Here is an 18,567-nt window from a genome sequence, read left to right on the forward strand (position 1 = left end):
CCAGTTTCTACCAGCATTTCTGTTATGCTAAGTGCTTCTCCTCTGAGGGCCTCTATCCTTGACTCTGACATGTGTTTTTTTGTAGTTTGCTAGAAAGCAAGAGAGCCCGCTGCTGGTGAGCAAGAGCCAGAGCCTGACAGCTCTGCCTGGTTCCACGTATACCTCTTCAACCAGCTACGCTCAACATTCCTACTTTGGGTCCTTCTCCAGCCTCCACCAGTCCATGCCCAACCACGGCTCAGGTATGGGGGCAGCAAAGAGTAGCAAGACATGTATCCCCAGCCCTGGAAAGCAGAGGACTTCATGAGTGCTCACAGGCTGGCTATAGATAGAGCCTTGGGTTGGTGCACTTTGTCAAACTTCATGTCTTAATATGAAAAATCTTAAAGAGGTAAATAGCAACTAGCCTAAGACAGTTCAGAAGAGACATTAAAATAACGAAGGAAAAATGTGTTTTTAGATTCCTCTGGGTTTCTAATCCACATTGCCAAGAAGGCATTGCAGTAATAATAGCTAACGTTTATTTGGTGCTTACCATGTGCCAGGCTCTGTTGTAATCAATTTGTATGTATTATCTTATTTGATCCTCAAAACAGTCCTATGAGGTAGATGTTATTATTGCTCATTTTACAGATAAGGAATGCATGCTAATAAGCAATGAAGCCACTGTCTCAAGAGCTCATGCTTTTGGCTTAGCTACTTCTAAGTAATTTTTTACTAACCTTGAATGATTTAACGTTTTCTGAGGTGCCACCATATGTCCTGGGCACCAGTAGTGATAGGGAGTTTGGTCCTTAGTTGTGGAGAAGCCCTTCACATGTACCCAAGGCTTCCAGCTCACCTTTCCTTCCCTTTCTTTTTATATCCTAGAAAGAAGATCTACTTCCTTTTCACTCTCTGGCCCTCCCCGGAAACCTCAAGAAAGCAGAGGGCATGTCTCACCAGCAGAGGATCAAAGCATCCAAGCCCCTCTGCCTCCAGTCTCTGCATTAGCCAGGGACTCCCCCTCAACCCCAAATGAGATGAGCTCCAGCACTCTGACCAGCCCCTTAGAAGCATCCTGGGTCAGCAGCCAGAATGATTCCCCAAGTGATGCCAGTGAGGGGCCTGAGTACTTGGCCATCGGCAATCTGGACCCCCGAGGCCGGACCGCCAGCTGCCAGAGTCACAGCAGCAATGCTGAGAGCAGCAGCTCCAATTTGTTCTCCTCCAGCAGCTCCCAGAAGCCAGATTCTGCTGCTTCCTCCCTAGGGGACCAAGAGGGAGGTGGGCAGAGCCAGTTGTCCAGTGTCCTTCGCAGGTCTAGCTTCTCAGAGGGGCAAACTCTCACTGCCACTGGTGGAACAAAGAAGAGCCATACTCGCTCCCATTCAGATACAAACATTGCTTCCAGAGGAACCCCAGGTAATAATAATCACCAACCCCTGGTTAGTAAGGTAGCCTCCTGAATTTAGGGTACAAGGGGAGAGTTTGTTCTTAAGGGTCTTCAAATGGCAGAAAGAGAAGTTACATTTCTGATGATATGATGGGTATCCTGCTTATAATGAAAGAGAGAACTTTGTAATGTAATATGGATACCCAAGACATCTCTCTGAGAACATCTATGTTTGTTCCTTTACTAAATAGTAAATGCTTTCCTGGATTCTTTCACTAATTCTTTAGCATTAGAGGATAGTGTGACTAATCACAGTTGGAGTTTTAAATGCATCTTTCAGGCAGAGGGAAAGTACTATTGAGCTTTAGAAATAATCCCATTAAATTCCTTCCCTCCCTATGATACCTAAGAAGTTTGGTCAGAGTGTAATAACAATATAAGAGAGGCAAAGTAACATTAGGGTTTCCTTGTGAAGATACAGAGAGTGTGGGGTGATGTGACCCAGTAAACAAGTAGGTGGGGCTGACTGCTGCATCACTAATTCACATTGAAAGGCAGTCAGGTAAGGTGGCCCTGGCCACTGGGACCTCCCTCACATGAACACCAGCTGCCAGCAGAGAGTGCCGTAGGCACAGCGGAGGTGGGTCTCATTGCTTTTGCCATCTCCCCGCCATCATCTTTCCTGGGTTGTTGGTGTCTGGCAGGCTTTGGTTGAGTTTCATTTGTAAGAGAATCTCCATGAAAGCAAGTGGAACATGGTCCTTTGTGCTCACAGCCAGCTCTGGGTGGAAAAACCTCAGAAATAAAATATAAATATAAAATATAAAAGATTAAGATCAAAAAAGGGAGATTTCCTTTCACAACCAGAGCTACTATTGATTTCTGTAATTTCTAAAAAGGTGAGAACTGAGGCCCTCATCTGAAACTTCTGAATTGCAAACTGTTGTCTGTGTTTTCCCCCAAGAATGTGGTTTGGCTCATTGGAACTGTTTAGGAAAAAAAAAAATCTCCAAATCAAAGCCTGACTTCCCATGAGCTTTCTTAGATGTGAAGAGTGTTTGGGTTAAACCCTTACTTCACATCTCCTGGGGAGGCCTGGTGTCTGCTGTACCCCAGGCCACTGGTGTTTGAGCATGGAAAACTTCCCTGCCCCAATTCTTGAATCCTTGTGGATTCCAGAAACCACAGTAACCTGCATTGGAAAGGGAAGCCAGAGAAAACCTAAGCAGAAGGATCTGAGGGAGGGTGGGTCACGTGCAGCTTCTCATACGAGTCATCTCTCCCTCTACTAGGTTCCCCCTCAGGAGTTAAGTCCCCACCTTTGCTAGATAAAAGGACACTCTTTTTCTCACTCTTTCTGTTCTCGTTTTTCTGGACTCTCCTCTGCACCTGTTTGTCTGCATACAGGAGGCCCCAGGAATATCACCATTATAGTTGAAGATCCCATTGCAGGTTTGGGAGTTAGTCCTCCTCCTTTCTGTCCACCACCCTCCTCCTCCTTCTGCTCCTCTGTGACCATCTGGCTTAGCCCAGAACTTCCTTTTCCATTCTGGTGTCAAATCAAGCCTGGCCAGTCTGGTCCTGTGGTGATGCTTGGACCTGTCTGTAAAATGGTACCAGTATTTCGCATGGTATGTTTTCTGCCCACAACTTTGAAATACCTCATTCAGTCTCTCAACAGCTTCTGGGAGGTAAAGTCAAGGTTTATCAATCCTGTGTTGCCCAAAGGTGAAACTGATGCCTGCTCTTTGTTTAAGGCATCATGATGAATCAGTGGCAGAATTTTTCTTATAACTGATTACTTACTATGGGTTACTGTATTTTCCTTGAATTAACACCAGAATGTGTTTTCTCCCCTTTCCATGGTCTTGGATATGAGTGCATGTATTTTGCCCCTCCTGGAGTCCCTTGTTCGCTTTTTCTTTCACCTGTCTTCCTTCCCCTGTAAATTTCTCCCTCAACCCCTCATTCCAGCCATTGCACAAGATTTTCCTAGCGACCTAAGTCTGTTCCTTTCATTCTCGCAGTGGTGTCCAAACTGAATATTGTGTTCCATTCTGGTAATGCATGGAGATACTGGCACTAGAATGTGTCTGCCAGACAGTGGTGAGAGAGGACCGAAAACTGTGGCCTCCTGGTAATGGGCGAAGCCACTGGGTATGTTAGCTTGGAAAAGAAGTTAAAGAGGAACAAGTCTGTGAGACCTTTGTTTAGAAGAGTGTTGTTATTCTTAAGGAGATGAGAAATTGTAAGAAGACAGACTTCAAGTCAGTATGAGGAAATTTTAAGAATTAGAGCTGATCAATTGAATGGGCAGCATCAGGAGGTAGTGAGCTCAGTGAGCAAAGGCTGGAAGGCCTGTACGTGTTGTAAAGGAGTCGGGTCCTGGTGTTGGAGTTTGTGTTGTGCACTGAGTTTGACCAAGGTCTTCAAAGGTCCCTTCCAAGTCATGGTTTCTTACCAAGACATCATGATGACTGCTGGTTTGTAGTGAGGAGCAGAGCCCACTGCCAGGACCACAAGGAGAACACAGAGTTATCACTTACCATGTAGTGGCATTGTTTGTGAGAGGAGCAGCTGACAAGTTGGCGCCATCTGTCAGGAAAATGGGTTGAATGCCACTCAATCATTCATTCTCCCAGAGCATCCTGCTCATTTCGCAGGCACCCACCTGCTTTTCTGCCTGCTCTTGCTTCTGTGGCACTGGAAATTTTCTGTTTCCCTTTGGAGAATATCAGTTTCCATTTCCTGCAAACTATGCTTGCTCCATTCCTCTACTCTCAACTCTCACTGCTCCTTGAAAACTTCTACCCAGGCACTTCCTACTTTGATAGGCTTCTCTTGAAACCTCTCCTTTCCTTCCTGAGGAAGGCTGGTATCCTGTGGCTGAATCTTTTGGTTACAAGGACATCATCCTTGGCTTCTCTGGCATTGTCTTGATACTCCTTTTAAGGACATTGCTGGGTGTTATTTTGTTGTTCTGTCAATTCAAAAGTGGATTAAATTTGTAGATATGACAAATTTACATTTCAAGTTTGAGAGAGGCCACATCCTAGTGTTTTCTTAGTGAGTTTAACCCTTCTGATGTTGTTTTAAAATCTAGTGTCAAGGTATCAGAAAAGTTTCAGTGTGCTTTTTATTTTACTATGTGCAGACTCTTTTCTGAATTGGTTTGTCAGGAGGGTAGAAGTTGGCTGATATTCCTGGAACATTTGGCAGGAAGATGGAAGAAGAACTAAATTCATGAGTCCACTTTGATTTGATCCTTTTTCACCTTTGTGTTGCTGCATTCTGGGCGTTGTTTTCTCTTTTCCCCTTAGAGTATACTGACTTTCCATCTCCTTTCCTCCATGTGTTCCTGCATTTTTGGACTGTTCCCTGTTGGTGTGCCACCTCTCTCCTGTCTGGGAGGGCATTGGGAATGGGAGCAGTTAAATGTTGAAACTCCAAAGTTGGGAATGTATGTGTTGCTCACCTCGTATGTGTGTTTTTGCTCCTTGGTGGCCACTGACACTAGAATCCTGCAGTGATAAGTCGAAGTTGAGAGGCCCCTTGTCCTACTCTGGTCAAAGCAGTGAAGTCAGCACACCCAGCTCTCTGTACCTGGAGTATGGTAAGTGAGTGCTAGGAAGGCCAGGGCTGCAGTTGTGTCTTTTCTCTGCTCCCCTTGTGCCCGCCATGCTCTGAGCTGTGTGGCTCGTCTTAGCTCTGTGGACGGTACACACTGTACAGTCTTACCCTCCCTTTCATCATTTTCAACCCCTGTGCTAGAAATCACACTGCCCCGCCATTTCTCTTGCTCCTCTCTGCCTTAGGGGTCCCACCCTCTCTTATGCTATGGGTGTTATCACTGTGAATGTCTGGTGAGCCAGGTGGAATGGCTCTGAGTGGGTGAGAGGGACCTTGAAAACAGACCTTTGAGTGTCTGGGCTTAATTACCAGAAGATAAGCCCCACATGGAGGAAATCATACATAGGAGGAAGCCATTTGTTTCCTTATGTGACTCTCAGCACAGGTTTTTTGTTTTCTTTTTTGTGGGGTAGGAGGACAAGTGTGTCATCTTTAAATTTAGGTGGTCAAAGGATTGTCTCCAGTCTCTTTCCATTTATTCCACTATCTCTAACCCAGAGGCTTAGTGCTCTGGGATTCTGAGATTCAGAGAAATTCCTCTAGAAGGTAGACGTCTTTCTAGCCTGTTACCTGAGAAGACTTGGGAGCATCTTTAGTATAGAGGCTTCTCAAAGACGCTTGGCTGTAAAGAAGACTTGCTTTTCAAGTCACCTTTTCACATCCATTTTCCGTTTTCCCACAGAGGGCAGTCAGTACCTGTGCTCAGGAGAAGGCATGTTCAGAAGACCTTCAGAAGGACAGTCCCTCATCAGCTACCTGTCTGAGCAAGACTTTGGCAGCTGTGCAGACCTGGAAAAGGTGAGGACTGTAAGGAGCCACTGAAAAGCCCGTGAGTTGGGAGATCTGGCCTGAGGGGCTGAGATGCCATTTGTTCTAAAGAGGTTTTTGAGTACACAGCAGCAACGTGAGTGTAGACTCCGGTATAGGTAAGTCAACACATTCTTTCTCTGGAAAACTCTTCAGGGAGCCTATGCACCTCATTGAGTTAAAAAATATTACCGATTTTATCTTAGAAACTACCTTGGGCAGAGAAACATTGAATATTAGTCACATAGTTACTGTTTCCTTGACTCTGGAACCTTAGGTGAAGACTATCTCCAGAATCAACATTTGTATTTTGTTCTAAGGCTAAGATATGTAATAAATAATGTCCCTATAGCATTTTATAGCTTACAAAGCACTTCATCTTGAGACATCACATTTACCTTAATACTCTGTGTATAGTGTATGGCTTTAGGAAAGACCCAACTTCTTCTGTGTTATATTTTTATGTGGGAAGTAGGACAGGAAGCCAGGCGTGGCCAGATACGAGAGCAAAGAGAATGCAGAGCAGGTTTTCTGGCCATTAGCTTTCCTTACAGTGGAAGTGTGCTTCAAATAAAAGCAGTGCAGTTCTTGGAAGCTACTTCCCAGCAGTACAGTCAGTGAGGTGTCCACTTCTTCGTGCGCTCCTTCCCCCAGGAGAATGCCCACTTCAGCATCTCAGAGTCCTTGATTGCTGCCATTGAGCTGATGAAGTGCAACATGATGAGCCAGTGCCTAGAGGAGGAGGAGGGGGAAGAGGACAGTGACAGGGAGATCCAGGAACTGAAGCAGAAGATCCGCCTTCGTCGCCAGCAGATCCGCACCAAGAATCTGCTCCCTGTGTACCAGGAGACTGAGCACGGAAGTGAGTGAGGCTGTGAACACCTCTGTTCCCGTTGCTTCAGGGCTACAGGATAAGACTTGGTGCCTCGAGGGCTTGCTTTCTTGTCTTCACTTGAGGTGTTATGCCCAGGGGTTCCTCTGTTGTCAGAAGGATTTTGTATGTTGTTTTATTATTATTTTTTTTCCTAACAGACCACAGAGTCTTAGAGTTCATCCATTTCCTACCTCAGGAATATCTTCCAAAAGAAAAAAAAATAGGGTTTCTGATATGAGGAGAACTAAGGCCACTTGTCCCAGATTCACTTAACAAAGAGTAGTACTTTCTGTTTAAATGAAACTTTTGAAATTAAAAAAAAAAATGGGGGGGGGATTAGGTTTTTACTTATTTATTTATCTTTAATAGAGGTACTAGGGATTGAACCCAGGACCTCATACATGCAAAGCACACACTCTACCACTGAGCTATACCTTCCCCCTTGTTTACATGAAACTTTTAAGGAGCTCAAACAAGAAGAGGATCTAACAAGAAGAGCCAGTTTCCATTTCCCCAGCATAACTCCCAGCCAAGGTTCTATTTACTTTTTTGTTGAAGTCATACCAGGTCCCTTTTGTTGTGACCCTAGAAAGAGTAGGAGACCTCTTTTATCCTGTTTATTTATTTTTTTATTTAACGTAACAGGCTTCCGGGTCACTTCCAGCAGCTCCCAGTTCAGTTCACGTGACTCAGCACAGTTCTCCGACTCTGGCTCTGCTGATGAGGTTGATGAATTTGAAATCCAAGGTACAAATTAACACTTTGTTTCAGGGGAACTTTCATTAACTGTTTCTTTCAATTTGGAATCACAGGCTGAGAAGCTTTCCCAAGACTCTAGATGGTCTTCAGTATGGTTCATTATAGAATGTTGCCAGCTATTTTAAAGGATAATTTCTCTTGTTAAAAATAAAACCCATTTAAAACTTAAGCAGAAGAGAACACTGGAAGGAAGTGTTCCAGTGGAGGGGCTTGCTATTAAAGTCACCCCACTACTTCTTCCTCAGTTGCACCTTCTCTGGGATTCTCACTCCAGTTCCTCCTGCTAACAGCCCAGAGCTGGCCCACACCTATGTGAAATTAGAATCCTATTCTCTTATGTTCCATGACACAGCTGAAATTATTTCAAAGTGTTTAAAAGGAGCTTTATTATAATCGTAAGAGAAAAGGACAAAAAGAGTCATTAGCTGGGGGGAGAGCAAAAAGGGAAAAAAAAATCAAGTTTACCAAGTAGAGCTTTGTTTTCTATCCTACCAGTGCTAACTTGCTTGGCAGAATCACAGACTCTTGTGAGTATCTGCCTAGAGAAGGGGAGGAGAAGGGGAGGGGCTCTTATCTGGAAAGCAGTTGGGTTAAATCAGGTTAACCCATGATTAATGGCTTAATCCATTCCTGAAAATCATAGAGTTCTTCAACTTCCTATCAGTGCAACCAACAAATGAACACAGGGAAAACCGAGCAAACACCTCAGGGACATAAGCTCCTCCCCAATGGATGGAACCAAGAGTGAATTTCTCACAGAGGTCAATTGTATATGTAGCACTCCATTGTGACATGACGATGAATAGATCTTTATTGCATGAGGCTCTAACAGCCCCAGGTGTGGTGGCTGAGTGTCTTCCCCAAACAGAAATACCATTTTTACACATATTTTTCCAGGTCTCCAAGAAGTTTTCCTTCTGTGTTCTCCTTAATGCATCTGATTTCTATTCAGAACAATAATAGTCACTTAAAACTCCACTTTTTTTCCTTGTATGTGGTTTTCCAACAATTCTCCAATTCTTTGACACCAACTGAGTGTCCTACGGTTCAGTTCTGACACTAACTCCTGGAGTTAGCATAGACCAAACAGATTAAGGGGTCAGTCCCACAAGACTGCTCCCTCTTTAGATGCCAGCCACGAATGGGGACACCAGGCTGCCTGCACTTCTCCCTGGCCAACTACAAACCCAGGGATTCCCACAACTCCCCACTCAGGTTTGATAACTCACTAGAGTGACTCACTGAACTCAGGAAAGCACTGTACTTATTACAGTTTATTACAAAGGATACAAATGAAAAGCCACATGAAGAGGAAGTACATAGGGCAAGGTCCCAAAGTGTCCTGAGCATAGGAACCTCGTCTCCACAGAGTCAGGATGTACCACTCTCCCAGTACATCTATGTGTTCACCAACCAGGGGGTCCTCCCAAACCTCATCATTATTGAGGCTCATTATGTGGGCACAAGTGATTAAATCATTGGCCCTTGGTGATTGAATCCAGTCTCCAGCCCCTCCTCCCTCTTGGGGTGGGGCTGAAAGTTCTAATCATCTAATAGGTTTTTCTTCTGGCAACCAGCCCCATCCTGAGCTATCTGGGTGCCCTCATGAGTCATCTCATTAGCTTAAACTCAGATACAATGGAAAGGGGCTCATTATGAATAACAAAAGACATTCCTATTGTTACCAACCAGGGTTCTTGGTCTCCTTAATAGAAATTGATAAGAGGCCAGACGAGAAAATCAGGCAAGGCTTTACTGGGACTCGGGCTATAGCATGAAGGAGCGAAAACAAGTAACAGGTGCCCTTGTTTGCTCTCTGAGTGGGGGCAAGTTGGTCTCTTAAATGAGGAGAGGGTAGCATAGCGGCAGGTCAGGGGTCAAGCTGGAGGAGTGGCTTAGGTGGTCTGCCCACCCCCTTGGTGGTGCTGTGTGCAAGGATCATGTGCAGTGCCCTGCTTTTGTTCCCGACACCTCAGAAACGGCAGTTGGGTTTTTGGTCTTTCTGTACGTTAATTGTTCATGATTGGCTGCAACTGAGCATGCATGCAGTTATTTTTAGCCCCTTATAGTTTCTCTGCATTTTGTTGCTGGGTCCTAGTGTGAGCACTGCAGCAAAGGGTCCCAGGCCCCAGCCTATCTTAATTCCAGAAACATGTGGTATGGAACTGTCATTCTCATCAATTTACTTTTTGTCTGAATACTAAAGGGCCCCTTTTTATAATCATTATTACACAGATGGTAGCGAAGGATCTAACCTGACTCACATGTCAAAGAATGGACTCTCAGTGTCAATGGCCTCGATGTTTTCAGGTAGCTTGTGCTGGAAGTGTGGGCGTGCTCATACATGCATGTGTGTGAATGTTTGTACCAGCTTTTGTGTATACTGTATTGTGTGACACCTGTCAGAATTATGAGGACTACAGGGTCTGGAGAACTATCTAGGGAAAACTGGACTTAAGCCGGCCAGGAACATTCAGATACTCATTTTCTTCTTCCTCATATGACCCCAGCAACCCCCCTCACTGAGATGGTCCTTGTTGATCCTTCCCTACAGTGATACTTACAGATTCGGTGGTCATTGTGGCTGATGGAGGTAGTGTACAGTTTAGAAAGGAATGGTCAAGTGAAGAAATTTCAGTTCAAACTTATAGCTAAGTTACATTCAGACAGCAAAAGTTAGACAGAATGGTATGAAGTTTAGTGTCTCTTTAGAGTTTTGAATTTGCAGAGACAACTTTCAGAAAGCTGTCTCTTCTATGTACTTTATATACAGTTAGGATTTATTGCTGCAGATGTTTGGACTTAGTAACTGCTTTGTGATCCAAACAAGTAGGCTTTCTGTAGGTGGGGTCAGCTGAAAGGAAGTAGAAGGTTTCTGAGTAAAGTGGCTTTAACATACATAAACAATAAAGCTGAGGACATTTATTCATTTGATTAAGAGTTAATTATTTTATTAATTTTAGATTTTAATTAACAGTTAATTTTAACTTGATATTGTCAGCCACTAGAATTTGAAATAATTATACGTATAAGATTCAATCAAGCTTTAGAGAAATAAAAGTAATTGGGTGCCTTTTTCTCTACTTTTGAACTGTTGCAATTTACTCTAACATAGTCTCTCCTTGCTTGAGAAGTAACAATCCTAAGTCACTTTTTTTTTTTTGTTTTTTGGGGGGTTAATTAGGTTTATTTATGTATTTTTTTAATGTATTTATTTTTTTAAATGGAGGTACTGGGGATTGAACCCAGGACCTCCTGCATGCTAAGCCCATGCTCTATCACTGAGCTATACCCTCCCCCTTCTTTTAAACTGGTTTCTAATATGTTTACAACTACAGTCCTTTGCAGGTGCATTTATTGTCGGCCACTTCTCCGTTAAAGCACAGTCTGCTTTAACCGTAAGACATTCCTTTTTTTTGGTCTTCCTAGCATCCCTTTTCCCCCCAATTTGGGAGCTTTAAAGCCTTTTTTTATACACCAAGAATAGGAAATATTTTTCAACTGAAAAACCGCTTTTTCTTGTGACCCACAATCTCAACACATTTTGAGGGCTTGGAGGGAAAGCAATCAGAACAAGCCTCTCTCCAAAATAGTGACTTTTCCTTTCTTTCTACACACTGATTCCCAGTTGTGAAAGTATGATATATAATTCAGCTTTCTCTGCTCTAGATTTCTTTATTGCTTTTTGTTCTTTTTTCATCAGTTTCTGGTCTTGAATCAAATTTATTACTGGTGCCAAATTCTTCCTTAAAAATGTTAGTGTACTTCTCATTATGTCTTGATTGTGTCCTGATCATGTCCAGAGTTTTGCAGACGCTTTTCTTTTTGATCACTTTCAGTGATTTATGCTATTGAAGAGTCTCTTGGGATGATATTAGAGGAGGTCAGAATCCATAGCATCCTTGGAAAAATTACTTAAGCTTCATAGTATGGACATTGTCTATGATAAATACTCAGTATAATTGTAATACTCTGCTTAATATAATCATTTTTCTTAGATCCTAATTCATCAAGAAGACCTTATGGACTAGAAGTGTTTATGAAGGAAATAGATTTGAAAGTTACTTTCTCTTAGCAGTAAAGTGGATATAAACTTGTGATCATAGAAAGCTTATTCATAGAAAACTTCATAGTCATTAACATCTATTTCCTTTTTTAAAAACAATTTTACTAAGGAATAATTGCATATCAAAAGCCACCCACTTTAAGTGTGTAATTCACTAATTTTTAGTAAGTTTACCAAGTTGTCAACCATCACCGTAATCGTTTTAGAACATTTCATCACCCCAATAAGATCCCTCATGCCCATTTATAGTTAATTTACATTTTTTCCTCAAGCCCCAGTCCACCTCTGATCTGCTTTCTATCTCTGTATATTTGCCTTTTCTGGACATTCCATATAAATGCAGTCAAGCAGTACGTGATCTTTTGTGTTTGGCTTCTTTCACTTCATCTGTTTCTTCTGCTGGTTATCTGCCAAATTGATATGTAATCATTCATAGGCTCCCAACTCCAGTCTTTTCAACTTCTTTAGTTTTAGGGTTTTATTGTTCTTTTTTCCCCTCCCTTCATCCTTTTCTTCTAAAATTTCAACCTTCCTTCTTTTAGAATTTCAGTCTTCTGCATATGTATCTAGACAGGGTCCAATCAAGAGACAGAAACCAAATGATAATTTGAATAGGGAAAATTTAATTTACTATAATGGAGGATTGAAATAATGGGAGATTGGCTCATAAAGAGTAAAGAGAACTCTGAAGAATACAGGAATAGCAGTACAGGCAGCAGTCACCATCCCTAGGGCTGAGATAGAGCCTCCAGGGAAGGAGCAAATGTAGAAGAGGACCATATCTCCACGGCTGAGATCCAGACCTCTTGGCTCACTGGATGGTGAAGTTCTCTGAAGCTGTAGCACTGCCCTGAGAGTGTCGGGGGACCCTGTTCATGAGAGGTGCCATGCCAGCAGCCCTCACCAGGAAGCCATTCTCTGCAGTGCTAGAGGAGCTGCCCTGAGGGAAGTGTTATACCTCAGAACTCAAGGGGTACTGGGGGAAGTGGTTCATGAGAAGTGCCAGGCCTGTAGCACCTGCTGTGAACTTTCCCCAAGAGGTCCAAGGGAAGCCATTTATGAGAAGTACCACCAGTGGCCCTCCGCTCTGCTGCAAGGCTTTCTGAAGCCATACTTACCCAGGGGAAAGCCACTTGCACTACAGGAGTCTGCCTGGAGGAATACACCAGAACCAGCGAGAGAAACCCCTTCGTCTTCCAGTGTCCCTCCAGTGCCCTCTACCGACGAAGCTTAACATCACGCCAGCTGGTAAAAGATCAGTGTTTTCAAGTCCAGTTCCATTATCACAGAGTAAACACAAAGAAGGGCAGGTTTGGAGTTGAAAGGCAATAAATTGATAACTGGCACAATATATAAAGAGGAAAGTTCATGAACTATATTTTCTGACAAGTTTTTAAATTGTATCCAATTCAAGGTAATCAGTTGCTCCTCACCACCTTCCCCTTTAAAATTTTTTTTGTCTCCTTCTAAAACAAGAATGATTATGGTTCTCCATTTTAAAGTGTTTCCTCTTGAGTCAGCAGTTACAGAAAATTCATTAGAGTTGGATTTCTGAATGTGTTGGGTATTACCTTATCTGCTAAAAGAAACACAAGGTAGAAACCAACATCAAATCAGCCGGTAAATTCTGAAATTGACTCTGTTCTTGTGCCTCACTTATTTTGTTTAAAAATGTACAGATTTTGCTAGAGTTCCAGGGTTTTAATCAATTTTTCTCTGATCTTCCCAATACCAATGTCTGGACATGCAAAAACTCAACATGTCATTATTTTTGTTGTTGTTTGTTTTTTTATCTTCGATCTTTTTTTAGTCAGTAGTAATAACCTTGTCCTGTCTAAAGCATCAGAAGCCTTTGAAATCAGTTCTTGTCAAAGAAATGATAAGAACTTTCATAATTATGTTAACTTCCATTTGGAAGGAGAGCTTCTTAGACTTCTTTCTAAAGTGCTCCCATTTGGTGTACATTTAATCCACTCAGTTGGGTTGCTTTCTTCTCTCTTTACTCCTTAATTATCTTAGGCCCTGATCTACTTTTATCCAGATCCTCCACTAGTGTTCCAGCCACATTAGCTTAATCATCTGCTGGAACTGACTGGAGAGTCATTGGGATGCAGCAGAGGCCTGGTGCCCACAGGTCTGTCATGGTACTGACCAGTGACAGGTGTCATGTCTCTTTTGATATCAAGCTCTGCCTCTCCCTCTTCACTCTTGGGGTGAGATCCTGGTGTCCAAACCTGTGTACTCTTCTGCAGTCTTGGAAGTATTCATAATGAGCTAGGAAGTCATCGCACCTCTGGTAAAAAAGAAGAAACATAATGAAGTATGACTTTACTTTCCAAAGAAGAGAGACTGTTTTTATCCTCTCAAAGGAAAAAAAAAGATTTCCTTTCTGTGAGGATGAAGAACTGCTAAATAGTTTTTATGAAGACAGTGGTTTTCAGCAATCATGAATTGTCAACCACCTCACCCCTCTGGTGTGGTGTTTTCTTTTCTAGCCTGGCCCTGAAGTAACTACATTGGTTAGCTCTTTTTTCAAGGATATCTGTCCAAGATTCTCTCTCATTTTTCCTTATCTGTCACTTCCAAATAGGCTGAAATTTGCTTTTGACTCTTAAGCTAATTAATCATTTATTTAGGAAATATTTTCTGAAAACCTATTATGGGTAAGAAATAGTGAGGGTTATAAGGACAAGGCAAGAATTACATATAGTCCAAGGCAGTTTAGTGTTAACTCACATTGGCGTTGCAAACCCAGTCATCTATGAAAGTCTTCTATTGCCTAGATTTTTTTTCCCCTCCACTAGCTAGCACTATTTAGAATGGAATAGACAACTAGCAGTGTATTGGGAACTGGATTTGGGTGCTGCAAATTCAGACAGAAAATATGATATACATGAACTCCTCTGTTAAATAAAATAGGATTTGTTATTTACTAGTCAAAGATTTTGTTGCTGTCTAAGCTTTTCTGTGCTTAGAGAGCACTTGAAAACCGACAGATTTCAGTTCTCTTCTCTTACTTGGGTTTACAGCTTTGAAGGCATTGATTTGTTAGGAATATTATTTGAGTATATACTTGTATACAGAGCATTGTGTTAAGTATTTTAGGGCCAAGCAGAAGAATTAGACACAGTCTCATTTCCTCACAAGGAACTACTGTAATCTAATGGTACATACAAAAGTATGTATATACAGAGGAAATAGGAACAATTGAGCTACTCACGCCAAATGCAGAGTGATGTCATATACACGTAGAACTCTGTTGAGGGGCATAAATGCAGTAGATTATCACTGTGTAGGTTTAATTAAGAAAAAAAAGGTCTTTTCAGTGGGCATCAAAGGAAGTGAGGGGCGAGACTCAGCAGAATAGTCTTGTTTTCATGACTTGAATGGGCTCTGTCTACCTTTCTTGAACGTGACTGCTATATTTCATATTCTCCCCATCAAAAGTATTTGGGTAGATGAGGTCTCTGGAGATTCAGGCATATCATAATTAGAAATCTTCTTCAAAATTCTTTATTAGAAATAGGCTTTGGAAAGTCTGCCATAGTTTACTGTAATTATGCCTGAGTTCTATAGGAAAGGTCATGTTGAATAGCTCCATGAAAATTTGTTGTTTACCTCCAGGGAGCTGCCAAGCCATCGAGAAATTCTTTTCTTTCCTGTGCCACCACACAGGAAGGAAATTTTTCCATGAAACTTTTTTAAGGATATGGAAGACTTCTCACACGCAGGAGGAATAGCAATAGTGGTCAAATGTTAGAAGCAAAGTTTCAATTCCACATAAGTTTAATGAATAACCTCCATGATCTAAATTCTGTGTTAGGCACTCATTCTGACATTAAAAAAAAAAACAGATAGACTTCTTGCCTCTGAGAGTTTATCATCTAAGAGGGCTTGAGATTTAGAGAATGAGGGAGAAGTTGGAGTAATTTGTGTTTCTGCTTGGTAGAGGGTGTGTGTCCCTGTGTGCCTTAGGATGCTTCCTTTTCTCCTACACTGTTTTGCACCAAATCTGAGTTTGTGTTTCCACCTAGATTTGTAGCCACTTTGACCTTCTCAGTGCTGTGCATAGTGTCGCTAATTCAGCCTGGTTGTGACTTGAACAGAGCCAGACTATAAATCATATGTAGAGCTTCACCTGGACTCTGCTCCTTACCCTGCATAGAGCGTAGCACTAGATGCTACCCCGAGTGCTTAGCTGCCAGTAGCTTGGAATGGTTTCCATTACTAGCCTTTCCATTCCCTGTGCCCTTTAACTCTGCTTTTCATTTAGATGCTGACATCAGAAGGAGCACGCCCTCAAACAGCAAATCCTTCATTTCCTCCCAGTCCTTGTAAGTATTTCTTTTTAAAAATCAATCAATCAATCAAACAAACAAACAAAACCTTAGGGATATGTAGAGGAACAAACCCAGTTCTTGGCATATGGGTGGGAAAGGCTCTGGGGTGAAGCCATCTGAATTCACAGAGAGGCCAAGTGATGGTCCTGCTTGACAGTGATAAGCCAAGGGGAGAGAGATAATGGGTTCACACGGGGTGGGCTCTGGTGGAGGCAAAGCTTGCAGTGTGGATTGTTCCTTCTCTGCTAACTCCAATTAAGGTCAGGGCTCCAAAGAGAGAACAGTGATCATGATTTCTGATTATGAGATCAGACTGAACAGCTCCCATAGTGGATGTGACCAAGGGAAAATAGTAGCCTGTGTGGGAGCAGCAGCAGTCTTTGTAGTCCGCAAAGCAGTTTTACTCACTCTATGTTGTAAACAGGTGTTATCATCTCCATTTTGCACTTAAAAAATTGAAATTTAGAAAAAGGATACGATACAGAATTCTTATCTAGTGTTGCCATGTAACGCTAGTAAGTGGGATTTGAGGCTAAATCACAGAAGTATAAAACCAGTGTTTTTCCCACTATACACATGTGTCTGAAGATGATGGGAAAGGAGGCTTAGAAGACTAGGGGTGCTGTGAGTGTTCTCTCAGCCCAGAAATCACAGTATGTGGTATCACATTCTGGAGGGAGGGCTCCCGTCCTCCTGTCTTTTCTCTGTGCTCAGTCTTTCTGCATCTCTCCTTTTCAGCTCCCACTCCTTCCTGCACTCCACATCTGCTGAGGCGGTGGCCATGGGGCTCCTGAAGCAATTTGAGGGGATGCAGCTCCCAGCCGCCTCGGAGCTGGAGTGGCTCGTTCCAGAGCACGATGCCCCTCAGAAGGTGGGTTCTTCAGCTCTTTCCTCTGCCCACTGTCCAGCCCCAGGACACTGAGCCTTTCTGATATGATCTCCTTTGTCACATGTCCCCAGTCTAGAATGAGCCTATGTGTTGCATTCCTAACTCACAGAAGCCATTCATTGCAAATGTATGGAATGAATAAGTGACTGCATGCATGCCTGCCTGCATTTTCCCGCAATTGTCAGAACAGGAGCTAATGGCTCCTTCACTGGCCTTATTCCACGTGACTGCTCACTAGACCGGGAGATAGCACTCCTGTGTTGTGACCACCTTTGAGACACTGGAAAAGTGACTATTCAGATTATTCTTTGACCTGAAGTTGAATAAGGCATGAGGCACCCTGGCATACCAAAGGTACCAGGATGGGTTCAGGGACAGCATTAGCAGTGGGTGCCACCACACTGGGATGCTGTTTCTGTTCCTTTTGAGCCTTGGAACCCAAGACCTTCACTTCTAGTAGCCTGGTGCGTTGTCATTTATTTTGAGGGCCAAGGTTCCCTGAAGCCCTTGCTTCTGGTGTTCCTGATATATCTTTCATTAATTATGCTTCTGTCTTGGCCGGGAGAGTCATGCATATGTATTCCCCCAGACTGTCCATATTAGATCACCCTGTGCTTTTCTCATGCAGCTCCTGCCCATCCCTGACTCACTGCCCATCTCGCCAGATGACGGGCAGCATGCTGACATCTATAAGCTGCGCATTCGTGTTCGTGGCAACCTGGAATGGGCCCCTCCCCGGCCTCAGATCATTTTTAATGTTCATCCAGCCCCAACGTGAGTAGTCAGTGGCTATGCCCTTTGGAAAACAGATACGTTCTTTTGGATTGTCAGAGCTATCCCCGCACCCTCTTGTCTCTGCCTCCAGCCGTACCTCCCACACAGTTTGAAAAGGCAGAGGGAGAGGATTACCCATCTTGCCTGCAAGGTTTACTTTTAGTCCTCTCATTCCTTCCCAGAGCTAACCAGAAATGAGGTCTTTTATCATTGGCCTCCCAACCTGTCACCTTCCTCCCAATAGTTTTATGAGCTGTTTTTTGGGTCTTTTTTCACTCTTAAGATGGATAGATGCTTTTCTTTCCTCTTGTTCTCTCCTCTCCTCTTTATTATTTCTCATCTCTTACATTTGTACAGAAATGTATTGGGGAGAGTTGCTTCCTAGACCTAAATTCTAACCTTACAATCCTTGGTTTGAATTGGTTCTCCCAATAGGTTCATTTTGTTCACTCTAAAAAAAAAAAGAAAAGAAGGGTGAATTCCCCTCTCTTCCCATGTTTATAAGAGCCCTATGTTTATATCCTCATCCTTTACATCTTAGAGGCCTCATGCAGCTGGTATCTGCCAATCCCCTCTCCTTCCCGTTTCCTCAGGAGGAAGATAGCTGTGGCCAAGCAGAATTACCGCTGTGCAGGATGTGGCATCCGGACTGACCCGGGTGAGCATCTTCTCTGACCTCCATACTGCCTCCCGGGGTCTACTGTCTCACACACTTGGGCGAGGGGGCTGGTCAGAGAGGTAGTAAGAGGAGGTGACGTGGGGGAAGGGAAAGAGGTAGGGAAAGCCTGGAGGTGGGGAGGGGGTGGTACTAGGCAAGAACACTGGCCATCAGAGGGAGATGATTCCTGGGAGCACATTACCAGGATCATATACTGGAGAAAATTGTGTACTTTCAGCCAGGTTCTCAGAGGCTGGATCTTACCAACTCTGGCAGCATTTGTTTCCTCCATGGCTTCCAGGTTGGGACACAGAAATCACAAGCCCCTCTCTGTGGGTCTCTGCCAGCTTTGGGAGCTCAAACAGAGGTGGCTGGAATCCACCGGCCGTCCCTTC

At 43.2% G+C, this 18,567-nt stretch overlaps 1 protein-coding gene across 5 annotated transcripts in view; it reads left to right on the top strand.

Moving 5' to 3' along the window:
* RUBCN (rubicon autophagy regulator) overlaps nt 1-18,567 on the top strand; it is a 49,184-nt gene that overhangs the window by 25,175 nt on the left and 5,442 nt on the right. For 2 of the 5 annotated variants that reach the window (XM_074364883.1, XM_010959334.3), the window contains exons 6-16: nt 86-242; nt 871-1,404; nt 4,893-4,988; nt 5,688-5,803; nt 6,467-6,674; nt 7,332-7,433; nt 9,681-9,755; nt 15,785-15,845; nt 16,590-16,722; nt 17,369-17,514; nt 18,108-18,172. In XM_074364883.1, coding sequence (XP_074220984.1) covers nt 86-242; nt 871-1,404; nt 4,893-4,988; nt 5,688-5,803; nt 6,467-6,674; nt 7,332-7,433; nt 9,681-9,755; nt 15,785-15,845; nt 16,590-16,722; nt 17,369-17,514; nt 18,108-18,172 — 1,693 coding nt within the window. The remainder of the gene's footprint in view (nt 1-85; nt 243-870; nt 1,405-4,892; nt 4,989-5,687; nt 5,804-6,466; nt 6,675-7,331; nt 7,434-9,680; nt 9,756-15,784; nt 15,846-16,589; nt 16,723-17,368; nt 17,515-18,107; nt 18,173-18,567) is intronic. The other 3 variants (XM_074364892.1, XM_010959337.3, XM_045519854.2) reach the window with 2 other exon arrangements.

This window comes from Camelus bactrianus, chromosome 1 (genome assembly GCF_048773025.1).
Source record: "Camelus bactrianus isolate YW-2024 breed Bactrian camel chromosome 1, ASM4877302v1, whole genome shotgun sequence".
NCBI lineage: Eukaryota > Metazoa > Chordata > Mammalia > Artiodactyla > Camelidae > Camelus > Camelus bactrianus.